This window comes from Drosophila elegans, unplaced genomic scaffold, assembly GCF_018152505.1.
Source record: "Drosophila elegans isolate 14027-0461.03 unplaced genomic scaffold, ASM1815250v1 contig_149, whole genome shotgun sequence".
NCBI classification, from domain to species: domain Eukaryota; kingdom Metazoa; phylum Arthropoda; class Insecta; order Diptera; family Drosophilidae; genus Drosophila; species Drosophila elegans.
The window spans coordinates 7202400-7217774 of NW_024545513.1; the positions used below are offsets into that span (position 1 = coordinate 7202400).

Genomic DNA, 15375 nt, shown 5'->3' on the forward strand with positions numbered 1-15375 from the left:
AAATATTAGATGTTGACCGAGAACAAGCAGGCGGATTACAACCAAAACAGCAGTGACAAGAAATTAGATAAGTTGTGTGACTTTAAGCCGATTTAAGGGGAATTCCATTAAGTTCATAGGTGATAAGCCAGACTGATACGACTTGGAGAAAAATCAATAAAAATCATAGTAGGCAAGGCAAACAATACAATTACAATAGAAATATACATTTTGGGTATCCAGAACCCATCGAATCCGCTCCTGAAACCTCATGCTGTGCGTGAGTGGGTTTGAGATTAGTTAAAAACGCATGAATTTGACGAGTCCGACGTCCGAGTGCCTTAATCTTGATTTGTTTGTATTTTGATTACTGAAATTAGCGGCTAGCGCTAATTGATGCATTAGCTCTGATTGCGACTCGTTCCCGGCTACTTGTGCCTGTCGACTGCTCCGATTCTCGATCTGTCCCATAAATAAAGTAACAAAGGGAGCAACTCACGAGTCCAAGGGATTATCCACTATGTCACCAATTATCGAGACTTTTAAATAGCAAAATTTACTGGTTACTGGTCGAACTTTGGCAAACTTTGCCTGAATAACAAGTCAATTAAATGGGCCTGCTCAGATTTGGGGCTTCGGGAGGCGGTTACACTACAAAGCAATATATATTTAAAATATTTAACCTTAAAAAAAGTAGTTTCTTGATTATAGGAAAAAATTCCTTGATTTATGGAAATAAGGACTTGGAGAAATTACATTGAAGTCTTAGGCTAAATGGATGATTTATTCCAATTCCATTCGTTTAATTTGTTTATAACAAACTATTAAGTTCTACGTTCGAATCCTGTCTTAGTGATTTCAAAAAAATATAGCATTTAGTAATAGGAAACGAAATAATTTATTTAAGGCAAAACTATTTAATAAATAGAAAATTATAAAGAGAACTAAAAATACAACTTAAATCTACAAATTTGGTCTGCACTTTTTTCACGAGTGTGAAAGTATGATTTAAGTTGCCTATATAAAGGAGGTTTCTTGCCAGGACATGGCTCAAAGGTGTTTCAACCATGGTCAAGTGGTTTCGGTTCCTCAAGCGCGATCAGCAGCTGTCCGTGTATTTCTTTGCGGTGCCCCGTCTTAGCCTGGATATAATGGGCTATTGGCCCGGAGGCACCGGCGATCGTCTGCCCCGGAGATCCATTGTCCACTTTGTGATCCTGTCGATTGGCGTCATCACCGAATGGCATGCAGGACTGCGATTCCTGGACCAGCAGCAGATAACCCTGGCCCTGGAGACCCTCTGTCCAGCGGGAACTTCGGCGGTCACGCTCCTCAAGATGTTTCTCATGCTGCGCTACCGCCGGGATCTGTCTACCATGTCGGATCGCCTGAGGAGCCTCCTCTTCGACCTCAAGTCGGAGCGATCCGACCAGCATGACATCCGGCTGAGCCACTCGGTGAAGGCGGCTCGCATCAACTTCTGGCCTCTGTCCACCGGGTTCTTCACCTGCACCACCTACAACCTGAAGCCACTGCTGATCGCCTTGGTCCTGTATCTCCAGGATCGCTTCGACGGATTCGTCTGGTTCACCCCCTTCAATATGACGTGAGCAGATTATTAATTAAAACTATCCTTACAGAAATTTTAACTAAAAGTGACAAATAATCCTGTTTTTTTTAATTTCATGTATTCTATGCTAAGAAAATGTTATTTCAATATTATTCAAAAATACTAAAAAGAAATTATATTTTGGTTGTATTAAAAACGTGGTAGTTTTTAATATAATCAAAATATTTGATCACAGGCTAACAAGTTTATACTTGAAATACCTTTAACTTCATTAATAAAAAAAAAGGAGTAGTAAAAATTAGCATCTGACTATTTAATTCAAAATGTTTGAACTAAACAATAAATCAAAATATTAAATACAATTCGTATTTAATTGCATTATTTAATATAAACATTTAATTAGGAAAATATAAAAATTAAAATGGGACCTATTTGAGTTAATTATAGTTTAAATATTACAGAATGCCCACGGTTCTATTGAGATCTCCATTCTTCCCCCTGACCTACGTTTTCATTGCCTATACGGGGTATGTGACCGTATTTATGTTCGGAGGCTGCGATGGTTTTTATTTCGAGTTCTGTGCCCACTTGTCATCCCTGTTTGAATTGCTCCAGGCGGAGCTACGATCCATTTTCAGGCCCTACGAAGGTGAGCTTACAATTAGCCTAAAAATATTTTAATTTGATTATTTTTGAAGATTATTTGGAGCTTTCGCCGGTGCAGCTTTATAGTCTTGAGCAGCGAATGCGGGAAGTCATCATGAGGCAGAATACCATTATCGAGCTGACCAACTTTTTCCGGGAGCGTTATACCGTTATTACATTGGCCCATTTTGTGTCCGCTGCCATGGTGATTGGCTTCAGCATGGTCAATCTTCTGACAGCAGGAGGAAATAGTCTGGGAGCCCTGCTCTATGTGGCCTACACGGTGGCCGCCTTGAGTCAACTTCTGGTCTATTGCTATGGCGGCACTCTGGTGGCCGAAAGTGTGAGTTATGTGGCTCTTGGGTGATTTTTCCTGCAACCTCCTACTTGTAGAGTATGGAGTTGTGCCGAGTGATGAGCACTTGTCCCTGGCAATTGTTTAAGCCTCCACAGCGGCGCCTCGTTCAGCTAATGATCCTGCGATCCCAACGACCCATATCCATGGCAGTGCCTTTCTTTTCCCCTTCACTGGCCACCTTTGCTGCGGTAAGATATATAAATTCAAATAAATCTTTCAAAAATGTTATAATTAAAAGTCTAAAAGTATGCAATACAAAATGGGACTTGTATTTTGTAATGAATTCATGGGACTTTTGTATTTGAAAATATATTGTTGCATACTTTTAGACACCTTTTTACTCATGTGATTTTAAAACTTTATGTGAGTAATGTGGCAAACTGGTTTATGTAGTTTTTGGTTCATAAATTCCTTTTTTATTTAATATTTATAAAATTAAACACAAAATACAACATTTATTCATTGATTTACCATTAAACTTGAACTTTTGTCTCCTGCAGATTCTTCAGACTTCGGGCTCTATAATTGCCCTCTGTAAATCTTTTCAATAAACGAATATATACATAAAATTATAATCACTTAATTTGCTATTTCTTAAATAAATGGTTTATATATTTTAATCCTTTCAAACTCAAATGTATTTATTAGATTCGTGAAATCTCTTTGAAGTACTGTTTATTCACAGAACCACATTTTTTTGGGAGCCTTTTTCTATCGGCAATCTCCAATAATTAGGCGCTGACTCCACCATTCCCATGACCACTTCTAATTCATTTTCCAACCAAAACACGCGACCCAAACAATGGGGTTTCCTTAGTTGACAGCAGAAAGCGGACCCAGAATGACATCGCCAGATGAGCGGAGTTTCTGGGAGCGGCACGAGTTTAAGTTCTACCAGTACGGCCATGTGTACGCCCTGATCTATGGCCAGGTGGTGATCGACTATGTGCCCCAGAGGGCGTTGAGGCGTGGCATTAAGGTCCTTCTCATTCTGTATGGCCACCTGTTCAGTTTGCTGTTGATTGTGGTACTGCCCGCCTACTTTTGCTATCACTTTGGCACCCTAACCGATACTTTGGACCGGCGTTTGCAACTGCTCTTCTATGTGGGTTTCGCCAATACGGCCATTAAGTATGCCACCGTGATTGTGACCTATGTGGCCAATACCGTGCACTTTGAGGCCATCAACCAGAAGTGCACCCTGCAGAGGATGCATCTGGAGCGAGAGTTCAAGAATGCGCCGCAGGAACCGAAGAAACCCTTCGAGTTTCTCATGTACTTCAAGTTCTGCCTTATCAATCTGATGATGATGATCCAGGTGTGCGGCATTTTTGCCCAATACGGCGAGAAGGGTTCGGCTAGCCAGGTGCGAGTCCACTTCGTCGTCTACGCCTTTGTGCTGTGGAACTACACGGAGAACATGGCGGACTATTGCTACTGGATCAACGCCTCGGTGCTGAAGTACTACAGACAGTTCAACCTCCAGTTGGATTCGCTGCGCGAGGAGATTGATGGGTTGAGGCCCGGCCGGGGAATGCTCCTGCATCGCTGCTGTGAGCTTAGCGATCGGCTGGAGGTGCTGCGTCGAAGGTGCCGCGAAATCCACGACCTGCAGAGGGAGAGCTTTCGCATGCATCAGTTCCAGCTGATCGGCCTCATGCTGAGCACCCTCATCAACAACCTGACCAATTTCTACACCCTGTTCCACATGCTGGCCAAGCAGTCGCTGGAGGAGGTCAGTTACCCGGTGGTCGTGGGATCCGTCTACGCCACCGGCTTCTACATAGACACCTACATCGTGACCCTGGTCAACGAGCACATCAAGCTGGAGCTGGAGAACGTGGCCCTAACCATGCGGCGGTTCGCCGAGCCACCGGCCAGGGACGAGCGACTCACCAGGGAGGTAAGCCATCGAAAAAGGTAAAATCTTGTCCAAATCTGAAAAAAAAAAATTGCGAACTATATTTTTCATATGCATTTTTTCCTATTGCCTATCATAAAACTTATAAAAGGAATATCATTGATGAAAAAACAATTTTAAAATAAATATATTGTTAGAAATATTTTGCTTATATCCAGATAGAACACCTTTCGCTGGAGCTACTCAACTATCAGCCACCCATGCTCTGTGGACTTTTGCACCTCGATCGCCGATTGGTCTACCTCATCGCTGTTACCGCATTTTCATACTTCATAACTCTGGTGCAGTTCGATCTCCTTCTGCGCAGGAAGTCCTAGGCCAGGAAATGGTCTCCAAAGAGCTGAAATCCCAAAAAGAACCCTAAATAAACCGAATTTAATACACAAAAATTAAAATAGTCACAAACAAAAATTAGGCATAAACATTACAAAATAGTGAAACTTATACCACAAACAGTATTAAAGTATAAGTTTTAATTCAATACTGAATAACATAGCCCAAAAACTTTTAGTTTCATTTCTATACCGAAGTGTTTAAAATTTTAGTCAAAGGCCTTGTTTTTAAGCCCCATACGTTTTATTTTGGCTCTTTTGTGGTATTAATATAATCCTTATCTTATTAAAAAATTGTTCATACCCAATAGTTTAAAATTCATTTCACAATAGTTTAGTTTCTATGAGCATATTTTCTTTCGATGTAGGTATATCTCATCACCTCTTTAATTAAATTTTAGACGAGAAAATAATAAAAGAATAAAAGACATCTGAACAAGTCGTATTGATTTTTCTCTAATTTAACGTTTATTTTAACAAAAGATATTACCCTAATGGCAGTGGAACGAGGCGTGTCCTTTGAAGATAGCCGTTCAACGGTCTGCTGTTTGGTCAGATAAGCGTTGAATAGTCTAGTGTATTCCGATGCACTCCTTTGGGGCGATATTCAGTTACTGGCCACGATGCGAGTCCGCAGGTTGTGCCAGATGGCCCTGCGCTCCTGGATGGGATTGGTCCTGAGCCTGGGACTGTCCTGCCACTATTATAGCCACACTCGTGGTCGCCTGGTCCACTCGCGACTTCTGCAGATCTACAACTGGATGACAATGGTCGCCAACATTGTACTGTATTTCCCATACTTTACTTACGCTCTGGTCTATTTTGCGGAGGGCACATTTAGGCGGCAGTCATTCGTGATTATGGTAAGCAAAATTGCAAAATTGCAAAATATGCAGTAGCTGGATTTACAATTTCAGTTTAGTTTTAGAGTGAAAAGCGTCTTTATGCTGGTAAAAATAACATAGTAAATCCAAATATTCTTTACTCAGTTTAAAAATATTTGGTTTGATTTTCATCCATTTCATCTATCGATTTTTATATTTAAAAAATTTAATTAATGTTTAGATTCAGTAAAATGCATTTTACTCATATCCACATTAATGCAATCAAATAGGCATTGTATTATATATTATGATTTAAAATATAATTTAGGTACTTAATATTAAATTGTAATTTCCATAGTCAATGTTGAACTCTTTCTGAAGCGTTTTATAAAGAAAGCATTATTTTAAAAATTTAAAAAATATTTTTTTGAACATTTTCGGAATATATTTAAAGGTCTGCCATGGCAACGTAAAACTTCAATTCGTGGCGCTGTCAATCCAAACATTATGGAGACTTCTATGCGAGCGACAGGTGTGCCAGGTGTACAACGAATTGTCAGGGATAACTGAGCTGGAGCTGAAGTGCGAGGAGCACAGTCGCTTCTACCACGTGGTGTTTCTGGCCAAGATGCATAATTTTCTGCACAACTTTAACTTCGGTCTGAGTGTGCTGCTCGTTACGGGCATGCGAACGTTCGGAATGTTGGACGTTCTGTCCATCATATACTTCATCTACAACTGCCTGGCCAGAAACGCCGTCCAGGTCACCTATGTCCTCCTGCTCCTCGAGCTGAGTGAGGCACTGCGTCTGAATGGCCAGCAGCAGCCGGAATCCTATGGCCAACTCAAGGAGCAGTTGCGACGGGAAGAGCGTCTGATGGAGCTTGTGCGCCGAGTGCATCGATTTTTCGCCTGGATGGTGGCGGTCACTTTGTTCTACGAGCTGTACTTCAACACGGCCACCATCTACCTGGGCTATTCCTTCGTCATCCAGCGCAACGATGCCCTGGGCCTGCACTTGCACGCCTTGAAGATCCTGCTAACAGTCCTCTGCTTTGTGGTCAAGCTATCGGACGTCCTGCTCCTCCAGATCGTCTGTGAACACCTGCTCGGGCAGCAAAACCAACTGTGCGCCACTCCAAAAGTCCCAGCGAAGGCAGCTCATAGACAGGTGAATAATAAACAACTAAAACCCATTTTAAGCAACTAAAAAATACACAGTTCTTTTGCCTTAAAAGAATTAAAGAGGAAATATAGGAGTAAGAATTGTTCTTTCAACCCTATAAGAACCCCAGTTAAAGTAGATAGATTTCAAGATAAATTAAAATTGTATTATTTTTTGGAGCATTTAGGTAAACAAATGTTAAATCAGAAATATTAATCTGTATGGGACTTTTACTCAGGAGCACCGAAATATCTATAAACAGTAATAGTAGTTCCGGTCTTATATTCAATCTTTAGAATACAAAAAATAATTTGTCTTTCCTTAAAAAGTTTTTTATATACTTAACAATTCACTTAAGTGGAGAATTTCTTTGCTAATAACTTAAACCTTTTATGAACAATTCCTAAATAGTATTTTAGTTATTATTTAGCTAATAATTCATTTTTTTGTTCAAGTGGGAAATGTCTGTTTTCAGACGAGCCATTAGACGAGCTTCGCCGGAGAACAAAGTGCTGGGTATGTTTAGCATGGATATGCGGTGTGCCTTCGCCCTGATAAGCTGCAGTTTGTCCTATGGCATCATCATCATTCAAATTGGATACGTTCGTGGTTGAAGTTGTCTCCAATTTTCCCGCCCTTCAAAAAGGAAGAAAAAAAAAACCGGCGAAGTAATCATGCACTCAATCGGCACTTCGCTTCAATTACGTTAATTACTTGGATAATCTGTGGCGAAACGAAAACAAGACACGGAGTTTATGAAACCATAGTTGTGATGGCCACAAAACTTAAAGGAAGTAAGCTTACTATTTTTTTAACATAAATAAAATGTTATATTAAATACAAGTAAAACATTGTTTTAATGACGACAGTTGGGTATAAGTTGAACACCATTGTATAGCAAACAAAAAATTGTTTAAAATAGTTTTGTAGGGTTATAACTTATATTATAGTTATAAATTAAATATCAATACAATATTGTAAAAATAAAGTGCTATTTTGGCCATTATTTCAATCTTGAAATTTATTATAAAAGGTTATTAAGAAAATCTATTCTATTTTACACTGTATTGTTTTTTAATTTTTTTGCTTTTATTTTCAAAAGTTATTTTCAATTTGGCAAAAGTTTGATAGGTCCTTTATCTTTGTTCGGCTTAGTTGTCGGTTTTTTTATTAAGAGTTTTGATATGTGAGAAAAGACATCAGGATTTTCCACGGCATGCAGTGAGAAATTGTTACCCGAGTTAACAGACGAAGGATTTAATGTCCAAATCCGTTGATTTGGCTGGATCATTGGTCTTAACACCACTGGGCTCCCTTATATTTCTGGTGAGATTATCCAGTTTTGATTCATATTTCGGCACCACCTTCAGTTGATACTTTGCCGCTTTAAGTCCGTCCAGACGTCTCTGCTCCTCCTTGATGAGATTGGCGGCCACTTCGAGTGTGTTTTTTTTGCTGCGTTCCGATATTTGCAATTGTCTGCGGCTCTGGATCCTCGCCCAGCGAATGCGCATGTGGTAGGCGTGTGAGGGGTGCAGGGCATCACACATGCGATCCACGATGGAGGAATCTATGCCATTTGTCTCCAGCTTGGTCTGCATCCTGGAGATCTTTAAGTTCTTCACCCTGGCTACCTCATCACTGTTGGAATGAGCAAGGCAAATGGCTTTTTTCGCCGCCTTGACCTCTGTTTTCTGTCGTTTCAGTTTGATCTTGGGCTCGGACCTTTCAGGCTTATCAGCTGGTTGCTCCTCCTGTTTTTCAAAGAGCTCCTTGACCCGTTTGTTCAACAGCCTGGCGTCTGATTCGCGCACCATCCTTTCTATGTTCCTGGTCCTCATCAAATCAATCATTCTGCGATCCCTGAGTGGATGTCCCACCGGACTGCGCCTCCGTTCTTTGATCTCAAGGATCTTCAGCGGTATGGTGGAGCTCGGTGTGGGGTGGTCACCTGGGTCCTGGAACCGCAGGCTCCTCGCCAGCTGCTCCCCTCTTTTCTGCGCACTGTGCCTCCGCATGGTGGCCGATATTTCGGAGGGCAGGCGTTGGCTTGGCTTCCTAACCTTCTTATCCTGGCCTCGGACCAAGGGGTGAATCCTTACCATATTAGCTGTCAAAAAAATATAGTTATTTATGATACATTTTATTATTAAATCGACTTTTGATTTGTTTTAAATTCCTGTAAACAAAAGTCTATGACCTTTCAATCTTTAACTTTTCAGGCTTTAACTTTATACCTTTAAAAGCTTGTGATTGGTTCAATTTCCTGAAATGAGTCTTAGAAAAGAAAAAAAGTAACCGAAATATACCCACCATTTGGAGAGGTATTGACCCTAAAGGGAGAGTCCTTGGTCCTTTCCATATAGCGGAGTTTATTCCCAGTGCGAATGGAGCCACCGGTGGAAGTGCCCGAGTTATTACTGATCTGCCGCATCAGGCGTCTCAAAGGTCCCTGATTGCAGACCCGTGGCTTGCCAGCGTCGTCTGGATACAATGTAGAATGCTATTAATAATCCATTTTAAAATCCACCTAATAAATCCTACGCATTAGACGGCGTTGTGTGGAGCCGCATGAATTCAGGATTTTCCTTATCCAATTCAACCTGATGGTGTACGCCATTGCTGAAGTCAGCTGTCTTCGACTCCAATTGAAATGCACAAAGAAAAAAGAGGAACGGAAGAGCAATTTTAAGACCGAATTTCACATGGGTGTTTATTTATTTTAGTCCATTACTTAATTGGGAAACCAAACGAATGACATCGTGTCTAAAGCCTGCCCAGATGAATTTGGCAGAGAATTTTAAGTTGCCTCTAATTTAAAATAGACATAAAGACATTACAAAAATTAGATTTTAAGGCCCTTTTTTGATTCAGTTTTAGCTGCAGCAAAAAAAGTATACTTTTAAATTTTAAAGCATTTAGCTACGCTAAAATCGGTGCCACTATTTAAACACATATTTTTCAAAATAGTAAATAAACAATGATTACAAGAAACAATATTAAGGTTTTTGAAAATTGTTATGGATTTAAGGGAACTCCTGAAACATAAATAATAAAATTCCAAGGCATATGATTACGTATTTTTATTACGGTTTATTTCGAGTGTGTTTTTGGGGTGTGGGCGAGTGTTTCATCCGCTGATGAACAAATTACATTTGACATAATACATAATGAAAACGCACTTGAGGCCGAATGGGGTCTCTAATTATTTTCTCGCACATGAACATGAGTATTGTACATATGTTGGGTGTACTTGTGAGTTTTTGCCCATATATATCAACCCAATTCCTAAACTCATTACTTTCCTTCCATTGGTTTTCACTATCATTTATAGCATATATAGCTAATGCCGATCCATACGCGAACTTCAACAAAATTGAATTTAATTTATTTTCTTTTCTCATCGCTAAGGCTAAAAGTTTTCTTCTTTTTGTTTTGTTTCTTTTTTCATGGGTGTATGACTAGCGAAAAACCCTTGCAATTTGATGAGGGTGGCAGTGGGTCAGGATGTAAAATGTGATGTAAACGGGATGTAAATGTAAATGTGAGCGGAAACCATACAAAAGCTGCCCGTACATGTGTCTATGTGTGTGTATATTTTCGTCGATTTTCGATATTCGCTTCGATTCGATTCGACAACAACAACAACAAAAAGAAAAGGCACAATTTTGATGAAACGCTTTCCCATGCTTTGTATGCGCGCGCGTATGTGTAAGTGGATAGGATATACATATATGTATGGAATTTTTTTGATTTTTTTTTTTTTTTTTTGATAAAGAAAGTCCTCTTTTTTAGCCGCTCCTTGATCTAATTGTAGTATATTTTGTTTATCTAGTTGATAATTGCTTGATAGTTAGTTCTCGAGGGTTTCATGTTTGTTAGTAAAATCTAAGGCTAGTTGGAAAAATGATTTGGATTTAGTTTTGGTTTTTGGGGGCGTCTCTCGAAAGAATCGCTTGGAAAACAGGCATTCCACTTGATTTAAATATTTATGTTTGAGCGAAAAGAATCACTTGCTACGATTAGTCACCCAAAAAGAAGTGGGGCGCACCCTGTTAAGCGGTTATCTATAGTTAACTCCTCTGCTCATCGTTTAATGTTAATGCAATGCTTTTCGTATGCTAGTTGGATGTATCAAATTGATTAAGAAGTTTGTTTTTTATTTTGTTTTATTACACTTAAGGTTCCTCCGCTTTTTTCTGTGTTTTGTTTTGTTTCGTTTAGAGTTGAAATTATTCGCATAGTTTTTTTATTTTGTTTTTAATTGTTTATCCTTTTTGTTTTAGGTTGTTTATTAAATATAACAATGCTCTCGGCGCATACATTGTGAAAATTATAATGAATTTGTTTTTTCTGTATTCGTATAATAGTTATATGTATATATTTTTGAAATAATATCCATAGCTACTGCTGCTGCTGTGGCGTCGTCGACGTTTTTGCAATATACAAAAAAGATAAATAAAAAAAATGTTTTAAGTAGGAGTAGGAGAGGGAGCAAGAGAGATGGACAGAGTAAAAAAAAATAATAATATTTCTATGCATATACGCATGAATAATAATGTTAACACTCAACTTGAATTTTGCTAAATTTTCTTGAACAAATTTCGTGTGTATTTTCCTTTCTGTGCGTTGGCTATAAATCGTAGATTGGTTTATATAAATTAATCAGCAAATGTATAGTTATCTAATTTGAGTTGATCTCATCTCCAGCTCTGCTTCTTCTTCTTCACTTCCGCTTCCTTATTTATTTATTTATTTGCCTTTGCAATTCGATTTGTCTTGTGTGTGTGTTTGTGTTGTGTGTATAAAATTAGACTGCAACGGTAATCCATGTTTGCTTGTATGGGTTCGTTTGTGTGTGTGTGTGTGTGTGTGTATTATCTACATACTATATTTGTTTCATAGATTGTTAAATATACATATTTTACTCATTATATAGATTTAAATCAACGCGACAACAAATTCCATTTCTCCTTTTCACCTCCTTTTTTCTTTCCACTCGGTTGCTGCCGTAGTTTACATTATGCGGGTGTTTCGTGTATATTTATATAGTAAAATGACTTTGTTTCGACGATTTCTTGCGGACTATAGGCTAAATGGTACAGATATATAGTAAGTAGATGTGTGAATGAATGTCTGTGGTTTAATATGCAACTTTTCCGCTAGTTTCTAGTATTTATCATACGCATGTTTACTGATTCTTTCGGTTTTTTATATAGTTCTTCTTGGTTTTACTTTTGTGTTGCTTTTAGGCAAAGGCGAGTGGGAAAAATTACATACATCTAACAACAAATGCACCAACGTTTTTCATTATCTCCATCGTTATTAGCTTCGATATTCATCAATATATTTATCATTATCATTAGATCGTAATCGTAAATCGTTATCGCCATTCTCTGACTATCCGCTAGATCTGCAACCGTAACCGTAACCGCCTTAGCATCTGCGTCCCGTCATCGTCGTCATTATTCGTAGTCAGCTACTAAACATTGTCGTACTTAAAGTTAACCACCATGCAATGCGCTTGTGCATCAACATCACCATAACCCCAGAACATCGGTGTGCTTGGGTGGGTGCCTGTGCCTTGCATGTTTACATATTTATATAGATCAATATATATCAAAAAACACATTATCGTCAACATAACTAACTCGCTATAACTCTTGGCTCTCGTATATAAACTTCAACATAAACAAACAACACTCTAGCGCTTAACGAACTCCTCAAAGCCATCCTCTTTCCGCTCGTCTCTATGCTTTTATAATCGGATCTTAGTCTATATAAGTGGTGTGTTATATATATATATATATATATATATATATATATATATTATAATTCGCTTTTTTTTTTGTTTATATTCAACTTTGTTCTAACTAAAAACTATACACCTTTGTCCGCTTCAGTTTGAACACCCATAACTCTCATCTCATATCCCTACGATGCCAAATGCTTTTCTCTGATGTTCGTCCAACTCCATCTTCTTCTAGCTGCTGGATGTACGTTCATCGATGAGTGCATCCAAAAAAAATTACTTTGGACAATTTGCTACATTAAGTTGGCTGCTGCGGCTGCGTCATTATAGATTTTACTGTCAGTATAGTCAAGTTGTTAGTCTGTGGTTCCGTTTCCGTTTTCTGTCATTGTCGTTGTCAATCTTGTTATAGTTGTGGCTGCTGTTGTTGTTGCTGTTGTTATTGCTGTGGCTGCTGCTGTTGTTGTAGTTGTTGCTGTTGTTGTTGTTGTTGTAGTAGTTGTTACTGTAATGCATCATCAGTGCGGCGTCTTCTGTTGCGGCTGCTGATTTGTTGCTGCTGCTGTTGCTCCTATTGTTGTTCTCGAGACCGGTCGGCATCGAACTCGAGGCGGCAGTGTCCATGTTGTTGTGGCTGTTGGTCATAGAGATTCCTTGGAAGGTACCCAAATGGTTGGTCCCGACTGGGACCAAATCATCGATTTCACTTTGCTGTAGATCTCCTCGATGGTGTCGCCCTGAACCACGCCTGTAAGGGTTAACAAACAAAAAGGTTAAACAATATTCAAATTGTTGTTAAACCTTAATAAAATAAACAAAATTCTACGAAAGCTTTATCTAATATTTTCTTGACGCACCCGTAAAGTATTCTCCGAATTCCTGCTCCATTTTAATCGCCCGCTCATAAGTCTTCTTGGCCTGCTCTTCCGTCATGCGGCGATTCATCTCCCTGTGGTACAAACAAACAAACAATAAATATTAGCAGAAATTTTTAACCTCTCGGCTTTTAAAGAACCTACATTACAGAGTCCACCGACTTGGGTTTGATGAAAACTGCGACGGGATAAAGCTGGGCCACTTGAAGGCGCTTAATGGCATTGCCGGATACGTCCAGGATGCAGTGCTTGCCCTTCTCCGCCACTTCGCGTACACTGGCCACCGAGGTGCCGTACAGATTGTCGTTGTACTGGCCCGCCTCGATAAACAAATGGTTCTGAATATCCCGTTCCATTTGTTCGCGAGAGGACACAAAGTGATAGTCCCTACCGTCCACCTCGTACTCCCGTTTAGGTCGGGTGGTGTCTAAATAAAATAAATATATACAAATCAACTCACACTTCATTTTCTTAAAATATGCGAAGAGGTAGTACCAAAAACTTCGGCCCACCCGAGGGCGCCACAAAATCATAATTTGTTATAACACATTCTTGTTGTGTCGAAATGCATTGTAGTTTTCAGTCCAATTTTATTAACTACTTACGTGGCACACATGAGCCAAACTTGTCGGGATACTCCGATATTAAGTCGTCGTTGATGCGGTCCTTCAGCGGGCCCAGGATAATCACCGGACGCGTGTAGTTTATGGACAAGCGCTGCACGGCCTCATAGGACAACACGTTCTCCTCGGAAGCTGGAAAGTAGGTTAAGCAATCGGATTAGGGCCTTGACGTGCAGGTGCTCTACATCATCGCAAAGTGTTCTAAATGAGTGGGATTCGGAAGGGGAATGGGAGGTGGGAATTTTTCAGAGCAATTATCTTGGGTTCTCGGGGGCTCTACAAAGCAAAGTTCTATCTTGGTCTATGTTGTAACAGGGGCAAAAATATTACAAGAGATCCATATAGATCGAGGCAAGTCACTTAGAGTTAGAGATGTAAATAATTAAGTTAATTTGTAAGCTAGAGGCAATTACATTCTACGGTTTAAGGGAAATAGTGGGAGAATTTATATCTCTATGTAAGGTTCGTTAAGGCTCTCACACACAACAATTTACAATTGTTTCATTTTTTTTTTAATTGAATTTGCAAAATAAAAATTAAAGAAACCGGTACATACTTGCCAAGTTGTCTTTTAATGAGCAAGTATTCATTGAACTCGGAGGAAACTTATAAATCGAGCAAAGGTATCATTCTACGGTAATAATGTTCAATGCTAATTGGGGACCTAAGTAGAAGGAGTCACTTAAAACTTAAAGTTGACAATAAAATGATATGAAACTTAAAATTGAAACCAAAAAGCAAATGTAAATGCAAAATGTGGCATGGTAATTAAAGCTACTACACTTATGTACGACTTGGGTCATATACATAGAGGATATAGATATGATAGATATGTAGACATAGAGCAGGCGATCTACGAGCAAACAGTAAACAGATAGTGGGCACACTTGGTAATGTCTTACATGGATACATATTACATACATGACATCATGATGTTACATACATGGCACACAAAAACTTGGACAACATGAAATCAAAATCTGTGTTTTGAGTGTTATGATTGAGTGTTAATTATGTTTAGATAATTAGAACTAGCTTAGGTTATTGTCTTGGCTTTGGATGAACCCAGTTATTGGATTTTTTTTTTTTTTGCTGTTGTGGTTGAGGGAACACAGTCGAACTTCCTCATTACCAGGGTCAGGAGGGATATGGGATATTACTCACTTGACGCCTTGTAGAACTCACGGATCAACTCTTTTTGGGACTCATTTACAGACACACGTACGTTGAGAGCTACGGGTTGGATTAACAACTGATCGATTAAGGCAAATAAAACTCCCTCGGTTTGTACAATTCCTTTATTTCAGTTTTTGTTTCGGTTTGATTTTGGC

The 15375-nt window shown here is 39.2% G+C and overlaps 5 protein-coding genes across 27 annotated transcripts in view; 3 read left to right on the plus strand and 2 right to left on the minus strand.

The window, feature by feature from the left end:
• Positions 1-1046: 1046 nt before the first annotated feature.
• LOC108142313 (odorant receptor 10a) lies at positions 1047-3103 on the plus strand. Its single transcript, XM_017266065.1, has 5 exons — positions 1047-1585; positions 2011-2198; positions 2248-2537; positions 2588-2740; positions 3053-3103. The coding sequence occupies exons 1-5, from the start codon at positions 1047-1049 to the stop codon at positions 3101-3103; spliced, it is 1221 nt and encodes a 406-aa protein (XP_017121554.1).
• A 290-nt stretch (positions 3104-3393) lies between these two features.
• LOC108142331 (gustatory receptor 10a) lies at positions 3394-4825 on the plus strand. Its single transcript, XM_017266085.2, has 2 exons — positions 3394-4455; positions 4632-4825. The coding sequence occupies exons 1-2, from the start codon at positions 3394-3396 to the stop codon at positions 4788-4790; spliced, it is 1221 nt and encodes a 406-aa protein (XP_017121574.1). The 3' UTR covers positions 4791-4825.
• Positions 4826-5303: 478 nt separating this feature from the next.
• LOC108142371 (putative gustatory receptor 10b) lies at positions 5304-7751 on the plus strand. The gene is made up of 3 exons (XM_017266198.2): positions 5304-5668; positions 6084-6800; positions 7250-7751. The coding sequence occupies exons 1-3, from the start codon at positions 5429-5431 to the stop codon at positions 7406-7408; spliced, it is 1116 nt and encodes a 371-aa protein (XP_017121687.1). The 5' UTR covers positions 5304-5428; the 3' UTR covers positions 7409-7751.
• A 57-nt stretch (positions 7752-7808) lies between these two features.
• On the minus strand, positions 7809-11020 carry LOC108142370. Its single transcript, XM_017266197.2, has 3 exons — positions 9339-11020; positions 9108-9278; positions 7809-8904 (listed from the first exon to the last, which is right to left on the minus strand). The coding sequence occupies exons 1-3, from the start codon at positions 9412-9414 to the stop codon at positions 8036-8038; spliced, it is 1116 nt and encodes a 371-aa protein (XP_017121686.1). The 5' UTR covers positions 9415-11020; the 3' UTR covers positions 7809-8035.
• Positions 11021-11035: 15 nt separating this feature from the next.
• LOC108142367 (disks large 1 tumor suppressor protein) overlaps positions 11036-15375 on the minus strand; it is a 43065-nt gene continuing 38725 nt past the window's right edge. For all 23 annotated transcript variants that reach the window (XM_041710782.1, XM_041710783.1, XM_017266182.2 and 20 more), the window contains 4 exons: positions 14027-14176; positions 13566-13848; positions 13404-13495; positions 11036-13294 (listed from right to left, as the gene is read on the minus strand). In XM_041710782.1, the coding sequence (XP_041566716.1) occupies positions 13188-13294; positions 13404-13495; positions 13566-13848; positions 14027-14176 (632 nt within the window). In that variant the 3' untranslated portion in view covers positions 11036-13187. The remainder of the gene's footprint in view (positions 13295-13403; positions 13496-13565; positions 13849-14026; positions 14177-15375) is intronic.

Coding starts and splice junctions, on each gene's coding strand:
- LOC108142371 (XM_017266198.2), top strand. CDS start 5,429: ATGCGAGTCCGCAGGTTGTGCCAGATGGCCCTGCGCTCCTGGATGGGA. Junction 5,669..6,083: donor GGCAGTCATTCGTGATTATG/GTAAGCAAAATT, acceptor ATATATTTAAAG/GTCTGCCATGGCAACGTAAA. Junction 6,801..7,249: donor CGAAGGCAGCTCATAGACAG/GTGAATAATAAA, acceptor TTTTTGTTCAAG/TGGGAAATGTCTGTTTTCAG.
- LOC108142370 (XM_017266197.2), bottom strand. CDS start 9,414: ATGGCGTACACCATCAGGTTGAATTGGATAAGGAAAATCCTGAATTCA. Junction 9,279..9,338: donor CACACAACGCCGTCTAATGC/GTAGGATTTATT, acceptor CATTGTATCCAG/ACGACGCTGGCAAGCCACGG. Junction 8,905..9,107: donor GGTCAATACCTCTCCAAATG/GTGGGTATATTT, acceptor TTTTTTTGACAG/CTAATATGGTAAGGATTCAC.
- LOC108142313 (XM_017266065.1), top strand. CDS start 1,047: ATGGTCAAGTGGTTTCGGTTCCTCAAGCGCGATCAGCAGCTGTCCGTG. Junction 1,586..2,010: donor TTCACCCCCTTCAATATGAC/GTGAGCAGATTA, acceptor TAAATATTACAG/AATGCCCACGGTTCTATTGA. Junction 2,199..2,247: donor CATTTTCAGGCCCTACGAAG/GTGAGCTTACAA, acceptor TTATTTTTGAAG/ATTATTTGGAGCTTTCGCCG.
- LOC108142331 (XM_017266085.2), top strand. CDS start 3,394: ATGACATCGCCAGATGAGCGGAGTTTCTGGGAGCGGCACGAGTTTAAG. Junction 4,456..4,631: donor ACGAGCGACTCACCAGGGAG/GTAAGCCATCGA, acceptor GCTTATATCCAG/ATAGAACACCTTTCGCTGGA.